The sequence below is a fragment of the Schistocerca cancellata genome, chromosome 4, assembly GCF_023864275.1.
Source record: "Schistocerca cancellata isolate TAMUIC-IGC-003103 chromosome 4, iqSchCanc2.1, whole genome shotgun sequence".
Classification (NCBI taxonomy): Eukaryota; Metazoa; Arthropoda; class Insecta; order Orthoptera; family Acrididae; genus Schistocerca; species Schistocerca cancellata.
Window position 1 is genome coordinate 872,608,198 of NC_064629.1, and position 27,998 is coordinate 872,636,195.

Below are 27,998 nucleotides of genomic sequence, written 5' to 3' on the forward strand. Positions count from 1 at the left end.
GATGACGTTCACTGGGCATTCACCATACCCTACCATCGCATCGCCACATTGCCCGCATCTCGTGGTCGTGCGGTAGCGTTCTCGCTTCCCACGTTCGGGTTCCCGGGTTCGATTCCCGCCGGGGTCAGGGATTTTCTCTGCCTCGTGATGGCTGGGTGTTGTGTGATGTCCTTAGGTTAGTTAGGTTCAAGTAGTTCTAAGTTCTAGGGGACTGATGACCTAAGATGTTAAGTCCCATAGTGCTCAGAGCCATTTGAACCATTTTTTTTTTTGGGTCGCCACATTGTGTACCGTGATTCGTTACTCCGCACAACGTTTTTCCACTGTCCAATCGTCCAATGTTTATGCTCCTTACACCAAGCGAGGCGTCGTTTGGCATTACCGACGTGTTGTGTGACTTATGAGCAGCCGCTCGACGTTGAAATCCAACTTTTCTCACCTCCCGCTACTGTCATAGTACTGGCAGTGGATCCTGTTGCAGTTTGGAATTCCTGCGCGATTGTCTGAATAGATGTCTGCCTATTACACATTACGATCCTCTTCAACAGTCGACGGTCTCTGTCAGTCAACAGACGAGGTCGGCCTGCACGCTTTCGTGCTGTACGTGTCTCTTCATGTTTCCGCTCCACTATCACATCGACAGCAGTGGACCTAGGGATGTTTAGGAGTGTTGAAATCTCGCGTACAGGCGTATGACAGAAGTGACACCCACTCACCTGACCACGTTCGATGTCCGTGAGTTCCACAGAGCGCCCCATTCTGCTCTCTAATGATGTCTAATGACTACCGAGGTCGTTGATATGGAGTACCTGACAGTAAGTGGCAGCACAGTGCACTTAATATAAAAAATGTATGGTTTTGGGGTTGTCCGGATAGTTTTGATCACATAGTGAATCTTATACATGCCTTTCAGAGAACCAAAGAAATTCTGATTATACATTACCTTACAAAAAGTATCCCAACACCCCTATTTAATGCGGAATTGATCATGAGAGGTGGACCCCCCAGTATACACTGAGGTAACAAAAGTCATCGTGTCGGACCTCCTTTTGCCTGGAGTAGCGCAGCAACTCGACGTGGCATGGACTCAGCAAGTCTTTGGAAGTCCCCTGCAGAAATATTGAGCCATGCTGCCTCTATAATCGTCCATAGCTGTGAAAGTGTTGCCGATGCAGGGTTTTGTGCACGAACTGATCTCTCGATTACGCCCCACAAATGTTTGATGGGATTCATGTCGGGCAATGTGGGTGGCCAAATCATTCGCTAGACTTGTCCAGAATGTTCTTGAAAACAAATTCCGAACAATTCTGGCCCAGTGACATGGCGCATTGTCATCCACAAAAAATCCATCGTTGTTTGGGAACATGAAGCTCATGAATGGCTCCAAATGGTCTCCAAGTAACCGATCGTAACTATTTCCAGTCACTATTATGGAGCCACCACCAGTTAGCACTGTGCTTTGTTGACAACTTCGGTCCGGGGCTTCGTGGGGTCAGCCCATCAGATATTAACAACTGAAATCGGTACTCAACTGACCAGGCTCCGGTTTCCCAGCCATCTAGGGTTCAACTGATATGGTCACGAGCCCAGGAGAGGCGCTGCAGGCGATGTCGTGCTGTTAGCAAAGACACCCCCGTCGGTCGTTTGCTGCCATAGCCCGTACCGCCAAATTTCACCGCACTTCCGTAATACACTCCTGGAAATTGAAATAAGAACACCGTGAATTCATTGTCCCAGGAAGGGGAAACTTTATTGACACATTCCTGGGGTCAGATACATCACATGATCACACTGACAGAACCACAGGCACATAGACACAGGCAACAGAGCATGCACAATGTCGGCACTAGTACAGTGTATATCCACCTTTCGCAGCAATGCAGGCTGCTATTCTCCCATGGAGACGATCGTAGAGATGCTGGATGTAGTCCTGTGGAACGGCTTGCCATGCCATTTCCACCTGGCGCCTCAGTTGGACCAGCGTTCGTGCTGGACGTGCAGACCGCGTGAGACGACGCTTCATCCAGTCCCAAACATGCTCAATGGGGGACAGATCCGGAGATCTTGCTGGCCAGGGTAGTTGACTTACACCTTCTAGAGCACGTTGGGTGGCACGGGATACATGCGGACGTGCATTGTCCTGTTGGAACAGCAAGTTCCCTTGCCGGTCTAGGAATGGTAGAACGATGGGTTCGATGACGGTTTGTATGTACCGTGCACTATTCAGTGTCCCCTCGACGATCACCAGTGGTGTACGGCCAGTGTAGGAGATCGCTCCCCACACCATGATGCCGGTGTTGGCCCTGTGTGCCTCGGTCGTATGCAGTCCGATTGTGGCGCTCACCTGCACGGCGCCAAACACGCATACGACCATCATTGGCACCAAGGCAGAAGCGACTCTCATCGCTGAAGACGACACGTCTCCATTCGTCCCTCCATTCACGCCTGTCGCGACACCACTGGAGGCGGGCTGCACGATGTTGGGGCGTGAGCGGAAGACGGCCTAACGGTTTACGGGACCGTAGCCCAGCTTCATGGAGACGGTTGCGAATGGTCCTCGCCGATACCCCAGGAGCAACAGTGTCCCTAATTTGCCGGGAAGTGGCGGTGCGGTCCCCCTACGGCACTGCGTAGGATCCTACGGTCTTGGCGTGCATACGTGCGTCGCTGCGGTCCGGTCCCAGGTCGACGGGCACGTGCACCTTCTGCCGACCACTGGCGACAACATCGATGTACTGTGGAGACCTCACGCCCCACGTGTTGAGCAATTCGGCGGTACGTCCACCCGGCCTCCCGCATGCCCACTATACGCCCTTTTCTTTCTTTTATATTCTTCTTAAAAACAACAAAATTTATTTATATTTCAATCTCAAATTATTGTTATTTTGAATCATTCCTTGTAAATGTTGTAGATAAAACAAAAGGAAAGAAAACTGTAAAAAGATGAAAATCGAAAATTGTAAGATGTACGACCTGTTTTAAACATCAGGTAACAGGTTTATAATTTGGCAATAAATAAATAAATAAATATACGCCCTCGCTCAAAGTCCGTCAACTGCACATACGGTTCACGTCCACGCTGTCGCGGCATGCTACCAGTGTTAAAGACTGCGATGGAGCTCCGTATGCCACGGCAAACTGGCTGACACTGACGGCGGCGGTGCACAAATGCTGCGCAGCTAGCGCCATTCGACGGCCAACACCGCGGTTCCTGGTGTGTCCGCTGTGCCGTGCGTGTGATCATTGCTTGTACAGCCCTCTCGCAGTGTCCGGAGCAAGTATGGTGGGTCTGACACACCGGTGTCAATGTGTTCTTTTTTTCATTTCCAGGAGTGTAGATACGTTCGTCCTACGTTCCACATTGATTTTTCCCTTTATTTCACGTAGAGTTGGATGTCTGTTATCACTGACAACTCTTCGCAAACCCCGCTGCTCTCTGTCGTTAAGTGAAGGCCGTCGGCCACTGCGTTGTCCGTGGTGAGAGATAATTCCCGAAATATATTATCGGTACACTCCTGACAATGTGGATCTCGGAATATTGAATTACCAAAAGGTTGGTTCAAATGGCTCTGAGCACTATGGGACTTAACAGCTATGGTCATCAGTCCCCTAGAACTTAGAACTACTTAAACCTAACTAACCTAAGGACAGCACACATCACCCAGCCATCACGAGGCAGAGAAAATCCCTGACCCCGCCGGGAATCGAACCCGGGAACCCGGGCGTGGGAAGCGAGAACGCTACCGCACGACCACGAGATGCGGGCACCAAAAGGTTTCCGAAATGGAATGTTCCATGTGTCTACCTGCAACTACCCTTCTGCGTTCAACGTTTGTTAATACCCGTCGTGCGGACATAATCACGTCGGACACCTTTTCACATGAATCACATGAGTACAAATGACAACTCCACCAATGCACTGCCGTTTATACCTTGTGTACGTGATACTACCTCCATCTGTACATGGGCATATCGCCATCCCATGACTTTTTTCACCTATGTATAAAAGAAGCCAGAAGTATTTTGTTGTCAGCAAAGAAGCAGCAACAGCAAAATGGGCTATTCAGTGACATCGAACGTGGACTAGTGATCGGATGACACCTGAGTAACAGATCCATCAGGGATATTTCAACCCTTCTAAATCTGTCCAAGTCGACTGTTGGCGATGTGACTGTGAAGTGGAAAGGTGAAGGACCAACCATAGCTGAACCGAGAGCAGATAGCCTTCATGTACCGATGGACAAGGACCATCGGACACTGGGGAGGGCAGTTGTGAAACATAGCACGAAATCAGCGGGAGAATTCACTAGTGAGTTTTAACGTGCTACCAGCAGTGCATCTAGCATAGTGACTCTGAGTAGAAGGTTAAAAATAATAGCGTCAGTGGTCGAGCGACTGCTCCTAAACCTCACATTCTGTAGTCAGTGCTAAGTGACGCTTGAGGCGGTGTAAAGAGTGACACCAATGGACAGTGGGTGATTGGGGTGATGAGTAACGCTGTACCCTGTGGCAATCCGATGGATGGGTTTGGGTTTGGCGAACGCCTGGTGACCGTTGCGAGCCATCATCTGTAGTGACAACAGCGAAGTACGGAGGTAGTGCTGTTGCGGTATGGGGGTGTTTTCCGTGTTTACAGTGTGTTTCCCTTTTTACTCTTAATAAAACGCTAAACGTGGAAGTATATGAATATATTTAACAGCATTATGAACTACGTACAGTAGAGGAACAATTGAGAGGCCATGATTGTTTGTTTCAGCATGACAATGCACCGTGTTATTAAGTAGCAACTGTCAGGGAATGGTTTGTGGAGAATAACTTACTGAAATGGACTGGCCTGCCCAGAGTCCCGACCAGAATGCAATGGAACACTTTTGGGACGAGTTACAACGTCGACTTTTCAGCAGGTTCCGGCGTCCGACATCACTTACCCCTCTGGTTTCAACTGTTAAAGAAGAATATGCTGCCATTTGTAACGTATCAATAAATCACGTCGTATTTGCAAGAGTGTATAGATGTCATCTGTGGCCGAAGCAGTGTATCACGTATGAATCGAAGGAACTGTATGACTGATTAAATAATTTGCTGTTTATGTCACTGTTTGCCACAATTCTACAATAAGCACTTCTAGAACTAGTAACAAAATCTATATACATGTGCCATCTCAAGTACATAGCGTAACTAATATGATCGACTTACTGGCCATTGCAGGACGATTCTACTGGATACTGATTTTATCGATTTAGCAGTTTGACACCTTTGGATGAATATCGTGTACATTTTTGTATGTTCAGTTTGTTAACCTTATAGTGTGTTTATCTGTTTGTAAATTTTGTCATTTCAAGGAAATATTATTAGGAAAATCTGTTGGGTGGGAGTGTAAGCTTTGAAACCATTTGTTTTGTATAAGGTGATAGGAAGTCACCTGTTGCAAAAATTGACATGTCAACAAATATTAAAGGCTTTGGAAAGTGTGGCTTCTTCGGGTAGGAGAAAACAACGTAATGGCGAGAAACGTTTAATAAAATGTCCTGTGATGTAAAAGATGTTGGAGACATATGGACTATATTTTGTGTTAGAACTTATGTACAAGATGAGACTACGATATAGTAATTTAGATAACTGATGCATGAGACTTAAATACTATGTTATTGTGCTTAGTCATTCTTTAGTTAAGTGCACATGCGTCCAGACTTACTCGAGTAAGTGCTCATGGCTAAGTGGAAAAGTTAAACTGTTAATTATTGTGCTAACTTTGAGAGCACATGTTAATTTGATTATTTGTTTTGAGAACTGCTTTCATTTGAGGGTACTGACAAATTAAATAATTAGATATTTTGGTTCTGAGAGCGGTTGTAATGTGAAGACTGCATACTGCACTGTTTTAACAAGTGTTCATCAGCAAATAAAAACTAACTAATTCATAGAATCAGTATGTGGGAAAGTAACACTACCCCAGTCATAGTGTGACGCACTTGGGTCCACACAGACCACATCTACTATCTGAACTACACTAATAACTTCTGAGCAAAATTTCATTATTTTCTGGTTTTTTACTTATTATAGTATACTAATGGATAAAGGTGGAGTGGGCCTTTGCAGGCGGCTTCTGCTTGACAGGACAAGTCACAATTCATTGTACTTTACTAATACTAGGATGAGCTTGCTGTTTGAATGAAAATTTGTCTTGTGAGTTTTTGTTGTAAGAACCCAAAAATTTCAATATTAAATTACAATAAGGAGTTTGGCAACTCTGTTAATATTAGACAGCAAGTAGTTAAAACTTAGGGTGAAACATTTATATAACAGGAAATTGATGGAGACAGCGATACATTAGCTGAAGTGACAAAAACCGAGGTGAAACCAGCAGTAGAAAAAGTAACAGCAGAAATTAAACGAGAAAATGCTGATATAATGGCTCAAGTGAACCAAATGTTTCGTTTTACTACTGCCTGAATTTAGGACAGGACAGGCTGAAGTGGAATTGGGACAGAGTGAGTTGCCAAATAAAATGGAAATGGGACACAGTGAATTGACGCATAAAGTGGAAACGGCAAAAAATTTTGGAGGTAGTACTAAGGAAGTTAGAGCTAGGAGAAAGTGTTTTGGAGAGAAAAGGTAATGAAGTTCAATAGGAATTTTAAAAAAGTCTTAGAAAAGTAAAGAACGAACTTATTGTTAGACAAGAGGATCTAACAAAGGGATCAGAGTATTGAGATAAGACCCTTGAGGAGAACGATATTATTGATAGCTTAAGGGAGAAACTACCCACAAGCAAAATATGTTTGATGTTGACTAACAATTAAATATTAGATTAATTTTTGGAAAGAGTAAGGGAGATAGGCAGATGGGACACTGATAGTACTGAATATTAGTGTTGACCGAGTGGTGTGAATCAGGATAACAGGAGACAAATGTGCCAGATGGGTCGCGTTGATCACAGTGGTAGGGGCAGAGAAATGAATCAACATGGGGCTGGGAATCGTTTCAGGGAAACGATAATCCACATCAATAAATAGGGCCCATGCCGAGGCAGGTTCTAACAGAGGGTCCAGTAGTAGAAACTATTGCTGTCCTGAGAATATAAAAGTGAGTTATTCAACACAAGTTGGGAATAAAAATAAGAATGAGAGATCTTTTGGTAGAGTAGGTAGAGCACTTACAATTTACATCATATCGCGGAGCCAGGAGCTAGGTGGACAGTGCTTGTTTACATAATGAAACGGACTTAGCACGATTTAATATGACCCAATAAATTATATTTTTTCCCTTAAAATTCACAGTGATGTTCTTTTTGTGACCTTTCTCTTAATTGGCAATAAAGTAAGTAGTATGTCTATATTGTTTATGACCCGCAGTTCAACTTCCTGCCGCTAGTCGGCTCGGCAGTCACCCACTAGTGAGAAATTTAAAAATACAAAATTTTGTAACCCTTCCACCTACTCCATACCCTCTCCAGCCAATTTAGCGTAGTATTAAAAAGAGGAAGCAAATCTGAATGTAACTGTGAAATTACGCAAGTAGGAATTTGTGCACACCAACTTACGTTACGAAAGCAAATTTCCGTTACTTTTTTTTCGCAGGCTAGTGGGTGACGTCGTATTGGCTACTGGCTTCCTCTCGTACTGCGGCCCGTATAACCAGGAGTTCCGGGCCGGACTCGTTAACAGCTGGAAGTCTACGCTCAAGTCCAAGGAGATCCCGTTCACTAACGACCTGAATATCACTAACATGCTTGTAGATAGTGCGACGGTAAGAATCCCTCTACTTTTCTGAAAGTGTTTTGCAGTCTCGTTTACTTCAAATTTGTCCAGTTTGTTGGGAACTTGTCCGGCAACATTATGTACAAGAGAGGGTCGAAGATTTTTTTCTGAGTGTGACATGAACATAAATATGGTTTATTTGAGCCGCGCGGGATTAGCCGAGCGGTCTAGGGCGCTGCAGTCATGGACTGTGCTGCTGGTCCCGGCGGAGGTTCGAGTCCTGCCTCGGACATGGGTGTGTGTGTTTGTCCTTAGGATAATTTAGGTTAAGTAGTGTGTAAGCTTAGGGACTGATGACCTTAGCAGTTAAGTCCCATAAGATTTCACACACATTTGAACATTTGATTTTTTATTTTAATAGTATATATATGTTCCAAAATAGTCATTTGTATTCGGGCCCATTTTTGACGATATGGTGGCATAAGAGCTTTATGTCAGAATCTGGTTTGTCATCACATTACATCCATGTCGGTTTAAATAATATCGAATCTATCTCAGCAACCCAAGTAACATGAAAATTGTTTGGTTTATGACACTCGTATTCTCTGATAATTGGCATTAATAAATGGACAGCAGTGATGGTTAATTTAACATTGTCACTAAAATGTAATCAGCATGTAATGTCTTACGTCAGCTACTTAAGTAATGAAATGCGACGTATAGAGAGATTTGTGTTACATGCCATATGATGTTCAATCGTAGTGTTGTTGTGGTCTTCAGTCCTGAGACTGGTTTGATGCAGCTCTCCATGCTACTCTATCCTGTGCAAGCTTCTTCATCTCCCAGTACTTACTGCAACCTACGTCCTTCTGAATCTGCTTAGTGTATTCATCTCTTGGTCTCCCTCTATGATTTTTACCCTCCACACTGCCCTCCAATGGTAATTTTGTGATCCCTTGATGCCTCAGAACATGTCCTACCAACCGGTCCCTCCTTCTTGTCAAGTTGTGCCACAAACTTCTCTTCTCCCCAATTCTGTTCAATACCTCCTCATTAGTTTTGTGATCTACCCATCTAATCTTCAGTATTCTTCTGTAGCACCACATTTCGAAAGCTTCTATTCTCTTCTTGTTCAAACTATTTATCGTCCATGTTTCACTTCCATACATGGCTACACTCCATACAAATACTTTCAGAAACGACTTCCTGACACTTAAATCAATACTCGATGTTAACAAATTTCTCTTCTTCAGAAACGCTTTCCTTCCCATTGCCAGTCTACATTTTATATCCTCTCTACTTCGACCATCATCAGTTATTTTGCTCCCCAAACAGCAAAACTCCTTTACTACTTTAAGTGTCTCAATTCGACTACATTCCATTATCCTCGGTTTGCTTTTGTTGATGTTCATCTTATATCCTCCTTTCAAGACACTGTTCATTCCATTCAACTGCTCTTCCAAGTCCTTTGCTGTCTCTGACAGATTACAATGTCATCGGCGAACCTCAAAGTTTTTATTTCTTCTCCATGGATTTTAGTACCTACTCCGAATTCTTCTTTTGTTTCCTTTACTGTTTGCTCAATATATAGATTGAATAACATCGGGTAGAGGCTACAACCCTGTCTCACTCCCTTCCCAACCGCTGCTTCCCTTTCATGTCCCTCAACTCTTATAACTGCCATCTGGTTTCTGTACAAATTGTAGATAGCCTTTCGCTCCCTGTATTTTACACCTGCCACCTTCAGAATTTGAAAGAGAGTATTCCAGTCAACATTGTCAAAAGCTTTCTCCAAGTCCACAAATGCTAGAAACGTAGGTTTGCCTTTCCTTAATCTTTCTTCTATGATAAGTCGTAAGGTCAGTATTGCCTCACGTGTTCCAATATTTCTACGGAATCCAAACCGATCTTCCCCTAGGTCGGCTTCTACTAGTTTTTCCATTCGTCTGTAAAGAATTCGCGTTAGTATTTTGCAGCCGTGACTTATTAAACTGATAGTTCGGTAATTTTCACATCTGTCAACACCTGCTTTCTTTGGGATTGGAATTATTATATTCTTCTTGAAGTCTGAGGGTATTTCGCCTGTCTCATACATCTTGCTCACCAGATGGTAGAGTTTTGTCAGCACTGGCTCTCCCAAGGCCATCAGTAGTTCTAATTGAATGTTGTCTACTCCCGGGGCCTTGTTTCGACTCAGGTCTTTCAGTGCTCTGTCAAACTCTTCACGCAGTATCATATCTCCCATTTCATCTTCATCTACATGCTCTTTCATTTCCATAATATTGTCCTCAAGTACATCGCCCTTGTATAGACCCTATATATACTCCTTCCACCTTTCTGCTTTCCCTTCTTTGCTTAGAACTGGGTTTCCATCTGAGCTCTTGATATTCATACAAGTGGTTCTCTTTTCTCCAAAGGTCTCTTTAATTTTCCTGTAGGCAGTATCTATCTTACCCCTAGTGAGATAAGCCTCTACATCCTTACATTTATCCTCTGGCCATCCCTGCTTAGCCATTTTGCACTTCCTGTCGATCTCATTTTTCAGACGTTTGTATTCCTTTTTGCCTGCTTCATTTACTGCAGCTTTATATTTTCTCCTTTCATCAATTAAATTCAATATTTCTTCTGTTACCCAAGGATTTCTACTAGCCCTCGTCTTTTTACCTACTTGATCCTCTGCTGCCTTCACTACTTCATCCCTCAAAGCTACCCATTCTTCTTCTACTGTATTTCTTTCCCCCACTCCTGCCATTTGTTCCCTTACGTTCTCCCTGTAAAACCTCTGGTTTAGTCAGTTTATCCAGGTCCCATCTCCTTAAATTCTCACCTTTTTGCAGTTTCTTCAGTTTTAATCTACAGTTCATAACCAATAGATTGTGGTCAGAGTCCACATCTGCCCCTGGAAATGTCTTACAATTTGAAACCTGGTTCCAAAATCTCTGTCTTACCATTATATAATCTATCTTAAATCTGTCAGTATCTCCAGGCTACTTCCATGTATACAACCTTCTTTTATGATTCTTGACCCAAGTGTTAGCTATGATTAAGTTGTGCTCTGTGCAAAATTCTACCAGACGGCTTCCTCTTTCATTTCTTTCCCCCAATCCATATTCACCTACTACATTTCCTTCTCTCCCTTTTCCTACTACCGAATTCCACTCACCCATGGCTATTAAATTTTCGTCTCCCTTCACTATCTGAATAATTTCTTTATTTCCTCATACATTTCAAACGTAGATTAGTACATTATTTAACAGTTGCCAATGAGTTTGTGTGTTAGGCATGTAGTTCGTATTCATTTGCAACGTGTTATCTACGCAACAGAAACATTTGAAGTAATCATGTGGACAGTTTATGCACTTTGCGTTCCCAATGATCGTTCAGCCAGCCATGTGGCTACCTCTGCAAGCAGAGCGAGACCACGAACCGAAAGAATAATTGCGTTTTAAGAAATTGAGGAGCTTCCTGACCGAGCGGTGTACCACCACTCCAAACATGGTGTCGGCATTTTGCCGGAAACACACTACAATCTGCTCGATCAGTGCAACCTTTACGATCCATATCGAAGTGTAGATTCAAACTACTAGTACCTTTCATCCACCTTTGTTTTCGCTTCTACATAAATTGTGTTCTTATACGCCTGTCAAAAACTAAACAATCATCATTTGTAGTGCGGTCGCTGAAAGGCGTGCAGGTAGAGTGTCGATGAGCTTCTGTAAGGTACAGACAGGGATGTGGAGTAATGCCGACTCCAGTCTCGCGGTCAGTTGCGCTAGGTTTCTCGGTTGAGGATCCACAGTGCGTACAGCCCGATGGAGATGGTCCCAAAAATTCTCGATTGGGCTGAAATTCAGTGAGTTTGGTGGAAAGAGGAGTACGGTAAACTCATACCGGTGCTCATCAAACCACGCACATACACTGCAAACTGTGTGACACGTTGCATTGTCCTGCTGGTAGGTGCCATCGTGCCAATGAAAAACAGATTGCACGTAGGGGTGGACGTGGTCCCCTAGGATAGATGCATACCTTTGTTGATGCGTTGTGCCTTCCAGAATGATGAGATCACCCACGGAATGCCATGAAAACATTCCGCAGACCATTACGCTCCCTGCTCCTACCTGGACCCTTCCGATTCTTGTTTCAGGGTGTTTGCTTTCAGACATTTGAACCGTACACACCAATGGACATCTGTCCGTAAAAAAAACGTGATTCATCTGATAAGTCCACCTGTCGCTACTTAGTGGACGTGCAGTTGCATGCGTGCATGAAACAAGTGCCTGCTACGGAGAGGCCCATATGCAGCAACGTACGCAGCACGGTCGTTGAGAAGACACTGTTGGTAGCCCCTTTATTCATCTGGACGGTCAGTTCCGCAACAGTTGCACGTCTATTCTCCGTAGGCGTCGTTCATGCTGTCATTATGAGCCGTAGTGCACCTCGGAGGCGGTTTTAAATAGCGACATTATGCCATTGTGACACGAACGTCAATGATTATGCTCTTTACTACGCCAGATAAATCGCTCCGTTTCCTCATTATGACTACGACTGCACTGTTTTCCGCGTCCCCCTGACCACGCTGTATATACCATCCACGGCTAGTGCTGCGACCCGCCGTCTGTTAGTGGTTATTGCACGTTGGCGTCGAACATAGGCAGTGGTCACATTAATGTGACTGGACCGCGTATGTCTGCGCAAAAAGGTAGCAGACGCAGGTAGTCATGATAACTTCATGTTTTGCGAGTCAGCAATGTAAAATTTTTAATATCACCCTCCTATTTCAGCATTTATACGTATTAGTAATAAGATTTCAATTACCCATCTGGACTTCAAGAGGGAGATCTAGTCGATTACTCACTGTAAATGGGACGTGGAAAACTTTCAATATTATTGTGCTTTTAAGGGTAGTAGTACAAATTTATAAGAAACAAAGGTTTCCTGGTATTGGTGCAAACACTGAAAGAAATATTATTTGAAATATGACTCACCTCTTACATACAGGGTGAAGAAAAACAAGCTGAAAATAAGGCAAGAGCAGGGTAGGAGGCATCGATTCGGGCAAAACAACCAAAGGAAGTATGACCATAAAAACGATAGTAGATCTGAGACGAGTGCGTGGAAATCAACGCCCGTGATGAGCAGGTCGTGGAAATTATTTAGACTGTGACAATCATTCGTAACATTCCAAGAATTTTCGAGAGAGTCCGCGAGTCATTTATTCAATCATGTCAATTTTTCAGCTATTTTGGAGGCAGGAATTTAAAGCACTTGCTTTAAAAATGTGATTTCAGAGCAAAAAGGACATTAAAATTTCAGTTTTTCACTATTGCCTTAGTTTACACTTACTGATCTACAGTACTTAGAGTGGAAGTTCAATAATGTTGTATGTATATTAGCAGAAATTAAAACATGTGGGCTTAAGATTTCTGCAGTACAGCTTATTAGCACTGCAAATCAATAGTATTACGGAGCTTCTAGCGTAGTTGTTTTAGTCGTTAAGTGTTAGCCAGTAAATATAACAGAAAATTCGAATCTAACATAACCTGCCACAGATAAAATTTTAAAGTTTGTCGAGCTTTGACTGTTCAGCTGAAAGCGTTATCTTCCTCTAATTTAATTATTAACTGTGCTCTTTAGCGTAACAGATGTTAGCTGGGACTCGTTAATTTAAAGGCACACACTTACGCGCCCTCGTCACTGATTGACGGTCGTGTCGTGGCCATAGCCCAATAACGATGCATGTCCAACCTGTGGTCATCTGGAGAAATTTGTTCGATTGGATGTCCTACACCCTTCTCTGACCTTATTATTAGCTTGTTTTCATCCACCCTGTCTATAAATGGCCATTATGACAAGGGCGGCAATCATACCCTATTCTTAGCAGCAAAGCAGCAGATGCTGGATACTTTGCAGCTGTCAAAAGGAGGACAGAGTGTAACAGTGCAAGCCGTCGTATTTATGTAACGCTTCTAGACGTCATGCCAGAACCATAACACGTATCAGACTGTGTGATGGTTCTCAATCTTTGTATCTTCACAAGCTGGAAGTTCTGGCACATATGTACTGCAAAACAAAGCCCGAATGAGACCACAGACTAGAGAACTGCGTGACCGAGTAAGCGAGCACAAAATGCCGAGCACAGATACATGATCGAATACTAGGAAATGGTTGGCTCTAAAGATGCTAAATTCGTCATTATCCGTACACGACTACATCCAGCGCAGGTTTCACATACATTGTACGGCTGTCTGTAATCATGTAGTCTGAGCAAGCTAGTGTAGTAAGATGTAAGACTGAAACCAACGTGTATCCTTAACAGTCTAAAATGCGAAGTATGGGTTGTAGACAAAAACATCACGTCTACTGGGTACGGATCGTTTATAAAGTGCCTTACATTATTCTGTTTCCAGTCGGGAACGAATCATTTAAAGAAACACAGTTGTAAGAAATCCCACACTGACACAGCTCCTTCAGGGATACCGGCAATAATAAAAATATTGTAAAAGAAAATTGTGTTAGAATGTGCGCTAAAGATATGAGACCTTTGAATGCTGATTTCTGTAAAGCTTCCAAAGAACTAGGCCAAGAATGAATCGATATAGTTACACATGATGGTGAAGTCAGCGTTTCAAATATCATGCCACATCCGTCTATTATAAGGACACGTCAAAAAAAGGCCAATTAAACTGGAAACAGCATAATTCCTTCTGTTATTACGGAACTTACTAATAAAACATGTGCTGAGACAGTTGATACGTGGAATGATTCGCACAATCGGGTGTACTACTGGACGCTTACAAAAATGGCTCTGAGCACTATGGGACTTAACATCTGAGGTCATCAGTCCCCTAGAACTTAGAACTACTTAAACCTAACTTACCTAAGGACATTACACACAGCCAAGCCCGAGGCAGGATTCGAACCTGCGACCGTAGCGGTCCCCATCCTTCCCTCACCCGAGCTTGCGCTCCGTCTCTAATGACCTCGTTGTCGACGGGACGTTAAACAGTAATATCCTCCGCCTCCTCCCAATAAATGTCAAGAACGAAATAGTAGAGAGAGTGGCTGATTCGAATATTTCGACAAATATGTTGCATAATTTTGTTTTCTCTCGAACCAGGGCGGCTCCATAATAAGAGACTTAGAAAATCACAAAAAATTCCTAATGCTGCTCACTGTATAAATAGAGCGCATAACTACACTTTAGATGAATATTGTTTCTTATTAAATACGCCACGAAGATCACAGCAACAATAAATAATGCAAAATACATTACGCGATAAATGAAGAAAAATGGCCTCTCCTCGTCTTTGAAATCGCTTTTGAACCAACAGGTCAGTACACGTAGCACGGCGAAATTTGGCGTTAATAGCCTATGGCAGCAGAAAATCGACGCGAGTACCTTTGCTAACCGCACAACATCGCCTGAAGCGCTTCTCCTGGGCTCGTGACTATATCGGTTGGACCCCAGACCACTGGAAAACCGCGACCTGGTCAGATAAGCCCCGATTTCAGTCGGTAAGAGCTGATGGTAGGGTTTGGTTGTAGCGCAGACCACACGAAACCATGGATCCAAGGCACTGTGCAACCTTCATAATGGTGTGAGCTGTGTTTACATTGAATGGACTGGGTCCTCTGATCCAACTGACCCGCTCACTGACTGGGAATGCTTACGTTCGGCTGCTTGGAGACCACTTCCAGCCTTTCATGAATTTCGTGTTCCCAAACAACGATGGAAATTTTATGGACGACACTGCGCCTTGTCATTGGGCCCCAGCTGCCCGCTATTGGTCTAAAGGACATTCTGGACAATTCGAGCCACCCTGATCGCACTATATGAATCCCGTCGAACATTTATGGGACATAATCGAGAGGTCAGTTCGTGCACAAAATCCTGCACCGGTAACATTTACGCAATTACGGACAGCTATAGAGGCAGTATAACTCTGTATTTCCGCAGGAGACTTCAGACACTTGTTGGGTCCACTGCACTACGCCGGGCAAAAGAGGTCCGACACGATATTAGGAGGTATGCCATGACATTTGTCACCTCAGTGTAATGAACGTGCAGAGAGAATTATGGATTTATTGATATCAGCTAAAGAGGCCAAAGATGAATTAGAAGGTGAAGAAGAACTTGCTATACATTGAGCTCATCTTTGGTTTCATAAACTTCAACGAATCTGCGATGTGTGAGGTGCAATTAGTGTGAGGTGAGCTTAATTACGACAGTTACAAGTACTGTTTCATTATGATTAGAGGAAAGTATAGATTTGCAATTAATTAAGGAAGGATTAATTGACGGATACTAACATATATGTGTTTTAACAAGAGGAACAAGGGATTAAAAATCGACCTCTTCCTTTTTTGCGTGAGAAGGTTGTAATTACTTCCGAACGTAAAATTACTAAGTTCCTTTGGCCCTCTTTAGTTCTCTCAACATGGTTGACTCAAATGAAAAATTGGAAATTCTTAGCTGTGTGCGACAAGCGTGTGTATGTTATTCAGGTATTTGCTTGTTCTGCATGTGTAATCTGTAGAAATCATGAAGAGTAAATGTACGGGTAATAGTGAAAATAATGTCGACTCTTGATAATAATGTTGTTAGTAGCCAACATTTCCTTGGCTAAATTAAAAATTTCTAATGACAAATAAAATACTTTATATTAATAACAAGGTATCAGATGTACTGCTGTTTGAAATTAATACTGGGGTTCAAACTATGAACTGTCTTGATACTTGTATAACAAAATATTGGCACACAGTTGCCTCCGTACATGGAAACAGCACCATAATAATGGCTGTGTAACTTACCATTTGTTACGAAATTCACGTTTAGCTGCACAGTCTGTATAGCTTTCGTACAGTAATGATAGTGCAAGTGATTAAATAACACTGTGACGTGGTCGTCCTGCTCGATACAGGTTTCAGAGTGGACCCTGCAAGGCCTGCCGAATGACGAGCTGTCTGTGCAGAACGCTCTGATTGTGACCAAATCCAGTTCGTACCCACTGCTGGTTGACCCTCAGACGCAGGGCAAGATGTGGATCAAGCACAAAGAAGCCTGCAACGAGTTGCAGATAACTTCCCTACACCACAAGTACTTCCGCACGCACCTGGAAGACAGTCTCTCCCTGGGCCGGCCGCTGCTCATAGAGGACGTGGGCGAAGAACTCGACCCCATCATCGACAACGTCCTCGAGAAGAACTTCATCAAATCGGGCAGCATAGAGAAGGTCAGCTTTACTGCTAGCATTTGCTTGGAATCTGCTCTCTTCTTATGCAAATGTTCCATTATTGTAATAACATTCGTCGACTTTTTATTTTGTTATTCACTTGTACGTCCACGGTCGTTTCGTTCTTATAACACGTTCTCAGTGGTCTGTCATCAGACAGCTTTATAACGTTAGTTTTTTTTCCAAGTGTAATACTTACTTACTGTATTTTCATCAGATTTATGCTTGCATCCGTAAGTGTCATCTGCATGTACGTTTGTCAGATATTAATTGTTTAGCGCTGATTATTTTGGCCAGTTTGGAAACTAATCTACAGCACTAGAGATTTACAGATGTAAAACACGGCTAAGTATGTATGCACTATTGCACAAAAATATGAATTGCTATACATATGTCTAATGATTATTGTTTACAATGAATAAAAAGACCCTAGAAACTCACAAACATGAGAATGACATCTACAGAATATACGAAGAACTCAATCTACAGAATATAGGAAGAACTCAAATTACACATATTTTGGTCATTGTTTCTTAATGAAATAATTAGTGCTAATTTATTTCTCGAAAGACCTCCAGGAGACACTTCGGCTCGATTTAGCGATCTTTGACTGACTTCGTGTAACGCCATGACGCGGTAACAGTCTCGTAGATACGAATAAATATTTACGTTCTTACTGCTATTGCTACTAGTTAAGTGTTTTATTCATTCCTTCTCGCGTGTTTCCTGTTGAAGTCGGAGAATTTAAAACTCCTTAAAATTTGATGATGTCCCTCCGCAGTAAGAGACTAAACTTAGGCAGTCTGTTCTGTTTTAGACGAAGGTTCAGTTTCCAAAAGCCATGTTCCATTAAAATTCATCATTTTGGTGCCTTAACTTTCAAAATTCAGTGCTATAAACCTAGAGCAACAATGCGTTATAACACACAGTAATCATCAGTTGTATTAATATAGTTGAATCACTTTCAAAGTTCTTTGTTGTAGGTGGTTGTTGGAGACAAAGAATGCGACGTAATGCCCGGTTTCATGTTGTATATCACAACAAAGCTCCCAAATCCAGCATATTCACCAGAAATTAGCGCCAAAACGTCTATAATTGACTTCACTGTGACAATGCAGGGGCTGGAGGATCAGTTGTTAGGTAAGTAGGAGCATGGCAAAAGATTCCAAACCTATAAACTCCACAGAATGACTTTCGCATTTTCTCGTTCTCAGTAATGCTGATTATATTAATGCACCTCATACAATTACACTATCCCAATTCGGTTCGTAAATACGTTAATGCTGGCGTCACAAAATAAATACTGGTACGAAATTTATTGTTTTTTGCCAGTCTGATGCGGTAGGTTACTACTAGTATTCAGTTTTTGTGGTTTACAGGTGCGGTTTTTCAACAGGGATTCATGATTCAGATTAAGGAAACTAATGTGTATATGTATGAGAAATTGTATTGCAAAATCCGAGGAAGTTCCCAGACGCTTCCCTTCTCACATGAAACTCTGGGAATTACTTCAAACTATAGCCTCATAACGTAGATATCAGTGTTACCGTGTCGAAGTGTGGAGTTGAACGCTGAACAGAGCGTATGTAGTGCTATGAATAATGGATGGAAACTTTCTATTAGGAACCACTATAAAAATTCGGGAGTGATTTTCTAACAAGGCTCTGCTTTATTCTTTAATTTTCTAAGTCCAAAATACCCAATATCGTCTCAAATTACTGAGTGCTCCAGAAATATTAATTCGAGACTAATCTTCCCAATTTTATTACCGGATCTATACTGAAACAGGTTTTTCAACATTAAATGAATCAACAGTAGTTCCTATTGTCCATCCGTAATACTGTATTTGTGTTGCTATAGAATAGGCTTTTAAAGTATAAATATTGCAGTTCTAACAAGATTTTTAGTCGTTTTAAATGATTTGCTGTGAGTTTTTGGTGAAATATTGTAATACACTGCGAACCACAATAAAAGGGTCGTTTTTTTAAACCCCATAATTATGTAACATTTTCACGCAGAAATTTTAAATTTGGCTCAAAGGCATCCACAGCCTTCCTCTGTAATGTCGCAAAAGTGTGGAGTTCTGCCACGGTTCCCTCTGATTCGGCGAAGCTTCAAACAGCAAGGTGTTGACACACGCGAAAAAAGACCAGTGCTCAGTTCATCTTAGGATTAATGAAGTCACATTGGCACCAAATTTCACCACGCCACGCCAACGCCACTGCGGGAGTGCCACACAATGGCAAGCTCGTCACACTCCCTCTTACCCACATTTCATCCCCTCTTTTGGCGCCTCTGCGATGGAGGTCAACACCGCGACGCCCAACGTTGAATTCACGCGCTTTTCTGATGGGTGACCGAGAAAAACATTTCAGACACACCTTCGCTCAGAATCGAAATCAAATGGCCTCAGAAGGTGGCATATAGGGCGCCAATGAAACCACCCCTTCCCTTGGAGCGTTATTCCTACACATTTCCCGACCAAAACCGACAGTTCGCACTGCGATGAGCAACATAACGACGTTCTTGAAAACGCTCGACACTGCTGACACCACCTGGACGATTCAACCCTTCCCTAAGAAAATTGTGGGGCTGAAACCCCATTGAACATGATCTGATCCCTTTGGGATGTAGCGCGACAGCAATTTTCGCTGTGCCATACGGGGTGGAAGCGTTAGCCGTTCAAAACCATACGACGAAATCTGAACGTGATCTGAAGAAGAAAAAGGTGTTTACGCTCCTTCAGCCCTCTTGTTTCACACCCTCCTGTGGCGTTACCCCGGGGGTGCATCATTCACACTTGCTTGAATATAAGTATCCTGTGGTGTCATCGCAAGGCACCACAATTGCTAGGTTGTAGGCTTCAAATCGGCCGCGGTCCGTCGCTACACATCGGACCCGCGAGTCGCCACTGTCGACGCTAGCAGACCGAGCACCGCCACTCGGCTGGTCTTACGAGACACGCTAGCGCACTGCCCAGTTCTACAGCCGACTTTAATAGGAATGGTTCACTTGTTATAGCTTCAGAGATCTCATTTGCAGAGACGCTAGTTAGCACAGCCTTCAGCTAAGTCAGTAGCTACGACCTAGCCAGGCGCCACATACAGTTTATGCATTGACAATTGATCTATATGTGTGAAGCAATCAGAATTGTAAAGAAGTATTCGCAGTTCAATCTATAACTGCACTTGTAAATATTATTGTACGAACTCAAGATCGACGTTCACCGCTGATGCTGAATTAAAGCTAAGTGTTTAACTGTTTTCGAGCGGTCTAAGGCGCTGCAATCATGGACTGTGCGGCTGGTCCCCGCGGAGGTTCGAGACCTACCTCGGGCATGGGTGTGTGTGTTTGTCCTTAGGATAATTTAGGCTAAGTAGTGTGTAAGCTTAGGGACTGATGACCGTAGCATTCAAGTCCCATAAGATTTCACACACATTTGATCATCTTATTTGTATTCCTGTATACTATCTTTCTAATCACCTAAGATGTTCCAGATACATCCTGTCAAGTGTAGTTCACTGATCTTCACATCAGCCTACGTGATCAACGCATGCAATTAATGGCCACACCTCGTGATCAGACCAAGAGTCAAATTGCGTGACTCGGTCCGGTCACCCTTTTTCCATGAGGCCCATAGTTCCGCCTCGTACATAACAGATCCCTCTAAACCTCCCTCCCCCCCTCCCACACACACAGTTTGTCAAAACTGCACAGACTCTTCGACAACCATTCAGCTGAGTGTCCCTCCGCTGCCACTCTAGCGCCTGTTTGTAGGCATGCTGAATCTAACGGGTGTCGAATGGGTTCCCTGCCCTCAGGCGCTTGAGCAGCCGTGGAGTGCCCCTCAGCTGAACAGGTGTCGAAGTCTTTGTACTAGTACATTTTTGAAGTGCTCAAGAAAGAACCTTCAACATCGCAGCGCGTCAGCAATCGTTGTTTAATATATTAAAAAACTAAAAACCGGCCTCGATTGCGAAAAAAGCACCTAGTGTTGAGTGTTAACCCAGGTTTCGGCGTAGATAACTACACCTTCTTCAGAATAAAACCCACAAGTGCCTAAGAAGACCTTTGTCAATGATTAAAGGAACACCATAGCTATACATTTATAAACAAAAAAGAAAAGGAAAACACAAACAGTACATATGTACAAAGTCAAAACCACTACTTAACTTAATGGTGTACGCTCCACCTCACACCGGCCTATGTTCGATGGGCCATGACCCGCCATAAACTGCAGCTACAAACGGTCGCTCACTTACAAGCCTGACCCGCTATCTATGCACATGCGCAAGACAAGGGAAGTTACTTGAATGCGCATGTGCATACGAATACGACAAAGTTTGTACATGGGTCGGGGATCAACGTATATCAGAAAATGAAATGGATAGAACAAGAGACGAGCTAAATAGGAGATGAAACCTAAAAATAGCCGCACACGGTTGCTTATGCTAGTAAAGAAACTTATATATGTAGCTATTGGCGAGCGCATTTGGTCAAGCTGTTCATCTTCTTTCTTTTTATCCTCTTTTTCCTTTTACGATGAAGGTGATTTTAGCCCGTTGAACAACTCACGTTTTATCCTTTTATCTTTATTACCACGACGTCTTTATATTACGTCCCCTCAGCCCCCTCCCCCCCCCCCCCCCCCCCAGGCTAACTGCTGGCTTTAGGTATAGTTTTTAAGAGTTCCTCCTGTTGTTATAGGTAGCTTCATATATAAGTTTCTTTACTAGCATAAGCAACCGTGTGAGGTTATTTTTAGGTTTCATCTCCTACTTAGCTCGTCTCTTGTTCTATCCATTTCATTTTTTGATAAACGTTGATCCACGGTTGGGAATATATCGGCTATTTAGCCCCAACCTATGTTTAAACTTTCTCGTATTCGTATGCACATGCGCATTCAAGTAACTTCCCTTGTCTTGCGCATGTGTATAGATAGCGGGTCAGGCTTGTAAGTGAGCGACCGTTTGTAGCTGCAGTTTACGGTGGGTCATGGCCCATCGAACATAGGCCGGTGTGAGGTGGAGCGTACACCATTAAGTTAAGTAGTGGTTTTGACTTTGTACATATGTACTGTTTGTAGTTTCCTTTTCTTTTTCGTTTATAAATGTATAGCTATGGTGTTCCTTTAATCATTGACAAAGGTCTTCTTAGGCACTTGTGGGTTTTATTGTTGTTCTGAAGAAGGTGTAGTTATCTACGCCGAAACGTGGGTTAACACTTAACACTAGGTGCTTTTTTTGCAATCGAGGCGGGTTTTTAGTTTTTTTAATATGCTCAAAAAAGGTTCGCAAGTGGTACTGAGCTTGTTGCCAGTTGCCAAACTGGGAAGTCTTAGAAGGTACCGTTTGCCGTTTTATTCACGCATGTGTCAATGTTGCACCCCCTGTGATCAGGTCACAGGAGGGCGTAAAACAGCAGGGCTGAAAGAGCATAAACACCCTTTAATGCTTCAGATCACTTTCAGATTTCATCGAAAGGTTTTTAACGGGCCGTAGTGCTTCCACCCCGTATACCACACCGAAAACTGCTGTTGTGCTCTACTCCAAAGGGGTCCGATCATGTTCAATGAGGTTTCAGCCTCACGATGTTGTTAGAGAACGGTTGAATCATACGGGGGGGGGGGGGGGGGGCGTCAACAGTGTCGAGCTTTGTCAAGAACGCCATCCTGTTGCTCATGGCTCTATGAATTGTCATTTCCACCGCGAAGCTTGTTGGAATAGCGCCCTAAGAGAAGGGGTGGTTTCATTAGCGCCCTTTATGGCATTCCCTGAGGCCTTTTCGTGTCGGTACCGAGCAGAGGTGTGTCTGAAATGATTTCCTCGGCTACCCATAAGAAAAACGCGTGATTTCAACTCTGGATGTCGCCGTTCTGACATCCATAACAGAGGCGTAAAGAGAAGGGGTGAAATGTGGGTAAGAGGGGGTGTGATGAGATTTCCATCGTGTGACACGTTCACGGTGGCATTGGGCAGTTTTGTGGTGCTAATGTGACGTAATTAACCCACCTTACACCTCATGTGAACTTCAGAGCTGTGGCCTTTTTTACACATGTGTCGGCACCTTGCTGTCCGAAGCGCCGCCGAAGCAGGGCGCCACGATTTTTATAGATGAAGGTTGTAGGCACCTCTGAGCCAAGTTCCAAACTTCTGCGTCGCATTGGAAGACCGTTTAAATGTGCATAATGTGTTATAGTAGCCAACACAGTTATGTCTAAGTTTCACAAACTTCTAAACTATTCGAATCGTCAATCCTAATTTTCTATAGTATAACGCTACAAAGGGTGTTTGGAAACCAGCACTTTCGTTTGCGAAACATAAACAAAACTGCGTTTTATAAAATGATAAATTGTTTGCTTTCATACAAAACACAATGAAGACCTTCTTCATGACGTTTATTTGTATACAGGAAGGGTCATACTGATGGAGAAATCTGATCTCGAGGCTGAGCGTGTCGCTCTGTTCGAATCGGTGATGCAGAATCAGCGGAGTATGAAGGAGCTTGAGAGCAATCTCCTCAGTCGTCTCACTTCAACGCAGGTATGTACCCTAGCTCCGAGTCAGACAAATACAACTTCCCTCAACGTTTCGAAAAGGAAAGAGGTCCAACATACTAGAGATGGGGGATCCGCTCTTGAACTAATTCATAGAGTTCAATCTTTCAAAGGAGTGAACAATCAGTGATTCAGAAAAAAAGAACGGTAGCTCCAAACGTTTCCCACGGCAGAGAGAGAGAGAGAGAGAGATGGAGCATATCAGCAGCGCCTCTGCTGGTCAGAGCACAGTGCACGCCACACAACACAGCCAGCGCCGGCCTCTGCCCTGCTTCTACCTTGGCTGCCTGCATTGTGCAGTGCCCCATTGGATTTTGTGTTTCACATATGCCGTGCCGACTCTGTGCGTCGTCTGCCGTGTGCACTGTGCAGTGTCTGGCGCAGCTTAACTTCGCATCGCACTCTGTCGGCGATCGTTTCAGTCGCACGTCCTGCCCTCTGGGCAGTTGATGCGAGCAACAGGACAGAGAGCCACCTAGCGGATAACATAGGAACTACTTGCAAAAACCTGCTCGCAAGGGAACGGACGATTTGTCTCGGAGCGGGTGAGTTCACCGCTCCCCCCCACCCTCGGAACTCGCCTGCTCAACGCTCACCCCACCGTCTCGACTCTAGCCAGAGCGTCGAGCAAAGCGACTCAGGTGTCACTCTGGTCTCTGCGGTCTCAGCTCACGCAGTAATACAGCTCGCGGCTCGACCTGCTCGACTCAGCGCCTCTGCATCAGAGTTCGTCCCCACTGGATATTGTTCTTCGTAGTAATACCGCTATGTATATTACATTATTATGTTATGTATACATCAATTGTTTTTATTTTATTTTTATTTGTTTAAACTGATTAGATTAGGTTCCTGATGACTCCTCTTACTATAGGATTTTTATTATGGACACTCGAATTTACGCTTTAATTACAAGCGAACCGATAAACGTATCGCAAAATGTGATACACCAATATTTTCCTTGTTTTATTCTGCGTAAGGCTATATGCAGCACTTTCGTTTTACAGTCAAATTTATATATTTTTTTCTTATTCTGGTACGGATTTTGCGATTTTAGGCGTCTTCAAAAGGAAACGTTCACTTTAAAAATATATGGCTTGCGATGTATTTGTATGAGGTTAATGAAATTTTAATACATTATAGCCAAATATATTGTTAATGTAAATCTCAAGTTACAACATTTTCCGATCACCCAAAAAACCACGATAGTGCAAAATAAATCAATAATCAAAAACTTTGTCATATCGTGGAAATTTCAATAAACAATACAAAATTCTTACTCACTATCTGTGTTACTTCAAAATAGGATCAAATAAGATCAAAATACAGGTATAGTACTGGAATAAACCAAGTTTAAAGGGCAATGTGCCTTCCATTTATTTTCTATTGTAAATGAGTGGTGAGTCATGAAAAAGAGCTAACCACAGCTATACCACCACCTCCATGTCATAGTACTGTGCACGGCATTCGTGGTAGTACAACAGAAATGTAACAAAATTTATTCGATTGCCCCGTGTGCCCCGAGCACACAAAATGAGGAAAGATGTTCCTTTAAACAACTGTGACTAAGGGAGGATTGTTATGGTGGTCCAACTTTTCTAAGTCCAAATATGGAGTTCCAATGTAGAAACAAAACCACAGTGGAGTGGAACGTTTCTTGGCAAAGATCTGGAAAACGTAAGCACTGTGACTTTTGATCTTGAGCAAATGCAGCAGGGATACTTTGAAAATATAATAGCATGTCCATGTGTTGCCCTTATCAAATCTCCATAGCGTTCCATTTCGCTGCCTTCTAATCAGCATACTGAAACTCCACATTTGCTCTGCGATGACGATAAGGGAGGAACGTCCGACAACACGGCAACATATTTTTGGGAAATATGAGACTGTAATAATTGCATGGGTTTGTTTAAAAAAATTAGCTTTTTGCCAACCAATATGTTGTTTATGACTCCTGTGAACCTGCTAGTCATAATTCTCTGTTCTGCAATATTGTTTCTCCAGCTTTCTCCTGGATTTAGACTGGTTAACCTCGAAACATCGTTGTTTTTGAAATAAAGAGATTTACAGACAAATGACCCCGACGAGTAGTAAAACGTAAATTGTCATCTGTATCTATACTCTGCGAACCACTGAGAATTCCATGGCAGAGGGTAGAGGGTACGTACCCCTGTCCCAGTTATTAGGGGGTTTTTCCCCGTACCATTCATGTATAGAGCGCGGGAAAAATGATTGTTAAAATGCCTTTGTGGTGCTGTAATTAATCTACCCTTATGTAGGGGGTTTTAGTATATTCTTAGTAACATCATTTAAAGCCGGTTCTGGAAATTTTTTTAATAGACTTTCTCGATAAAGTTTCCGTCTATCTTCGAGAGTGTTCGTTCTACTTCATGTCACTACTAAGTATTAACTCAAGTATTTAATAAAGGTAAACATGGTCCGTAGTAGGCTGGAACGTGATTTTTATTTAATCGTGTAATGCTTTTCCATGTTGGTTTTACAAGTGCTTGACTATGACCAGTAGTCGAAATTAGCTAATCGCTCGATTAAATAAAAATCACGTTACAGCCAACAACGGACTATGTTTACGTTTATTAAGCATTTGTATGAGTTTACAGATTTCAGCTGTGATTCAACGATTTTTCGTTTTTTGAAGTGCACAATTTTACATTTTTGAACTTTCAAAGCAACCCGCCAACCATTGCAGCATTTTTAAATCTTATCAAGATCTGACTGAATATTTGTACAGCTTCGTTAAGACTGTACTTCGTTGTAGATAACAGCATCATTTGTGAAAAGTCTGAGGTTACTATTGATATTGTCTGCAAGATCATTAATATACAAAATAACCAGCAAGGGAATCAACACACTTCCCTAGGGTGCACCCGAAGATACTTCTACACCTGTCGGTGACTCTCCATGCAAGATAACATGCTGTGTCCTGCCTATCAAGAAGTCCTCAATCCAGTCACATATTTCGTCTGATGCCCCACATGATCGTACTTTCGATAATAAACGAAGGTGTGGTACTGAGTCAAATACTTCTCATAATTCGAGAAGTACTGCAGGTACCTGACTACGTCGATCCATGGCTTTCAGGATGTCATGTGAGAGAAGTGGAAGTTCGGTTTTACATTATCTAAATTTTCGAAATCCATGCTTGTTGGAATGGAGCAGGTCGTTCTCTTCTATATACCTCACAATGTTTGAGCTCAGATACGTTCTAAGATACCGCAACAAATGGATGTCAAGGATGTTGTTGTTGTGGTCTTCAGTCCTGAGACTGGCTTGATGTAGCTCTCCATGCTACTCTATCCTGTGCAAGCTTCTTCATCTCCCAGTACTTACTGCAACCTACGTCCTTCTGAATCTGCTTAGTGTATACATCTCTTGGTCTCCCTCTATGATTTTTACCCTCCACATTACCCTCCAATGATAATTTTGTGATCCCTTGATGCCTCAGAACATGTCCTACCAATCGGTCCCTCCTTCTTGTCAAGTTGTGCCACAAAATTCTCTTCTCCCCAATTCTGTTCAATACCTCCTCATTAGTTATGTGATCTACCCATCTAATCTTCAGCATTCTTCTGTAGCACCACATTTCGAAAGCTTCTATTCTCTTCTTGTTCAAACTATTTATCGTCCATGTTTCACTTCCATACATGGCTACACTCCATACAAATACTTTCAGAAACGACTTCCTGACACTTAAATCAATACTCGATGTTAACAAATTTCTCTTCTTCAGAAACGCTTTTCTTGCCATTGCCAGTCTACATTTTATATCCTCTCTATTTCGACCATCATCAGTTATTTTGCTCCCCAAACAGCAAAACTCCTTTACTACTTTAAGTGTCTCATTTCCAATCAAATTCCCTCAGCATCATCCGACTTATTTCGACTACATTCCATTATCCTCGGTTTGCTTTTGTTGATGTTCATCTTATATCCTCCTTTCAAGACACTGTTCATTCCATTCAACTGCTCTTCCAAGTCCTTTGCTGTCTCTGACAGAATTACAATGTCATCGGCGAACCTCGAAGTTTTTATTTCTTCTCCATGGATTTTAGTACCTACTCCGAATTTTTCTTTTGTTTCCTTTACTGTTTGCTCAATATACAGATTGAATAACATCGGGGAGAGGCTACAACCCTGTCTCACTCCCTTCCCAACCGCTGCTTCCCTTTCATGGCCCTCAACTCTTATAACTGCCATCTGGTTTCTGTACAAATGGTAGATAGCCTTTCGCTCCCTGTATTTTACCCCTGCCCCTTTAGAATTTGAAAGAGAGTACTCCAGTCAACATTGTCAAAAGCTTTCTCCAAGTCCACAAATGCTAGAAACGTAGGTTTGCCTTTCCTTAATCTTTCTTCTATGATAAGTCGTAAGGTCAGTATTGCCTCACGTCTTCCAATATTTCTACGGAATCCAAACTGATCTTCCCCAAGGTTGGCTTCTACTAGTTTTTCCATTCGTCTGTAAAGAATTCGCGTTAGTATTTTGCAGCTGTGG

General features: G+C 42.8%; 1 protein-coding gene across 1 annotated transcript in view; it reads left to right on the top strand.

Moving 5' to 3' along the window:
* LOC126184483 (dynein axonemal heavy chain 5) overlaps positions 1 to 27,998 on the top strand; it is a 976,026-nt gene that overhangs the window by 781,211 nt on the left and 166,817 nt on the right. The window contains exons 58-61 of the mRNA XM_049926874.1: positions 7,581 to 7,749; positions 16,622 to 16,933; positions 17,917 to 18,073; positions 23,345 to 23,475. Coding sequence (XP_049782831.1) covers positions 7,581 to 7,749; positions 16,622 to 16,933; positions 17,917 to 18,073; positions 23,345 to 23,475 — 769 coding nt within the window. The remainder of the gene's footprint in view (positions 1 to 7,580; positions 7,750 to 16,621; positions 16,934 to 17,916; positions 18,074 to 23,344; positions 23,476 to 27,998) is intronic.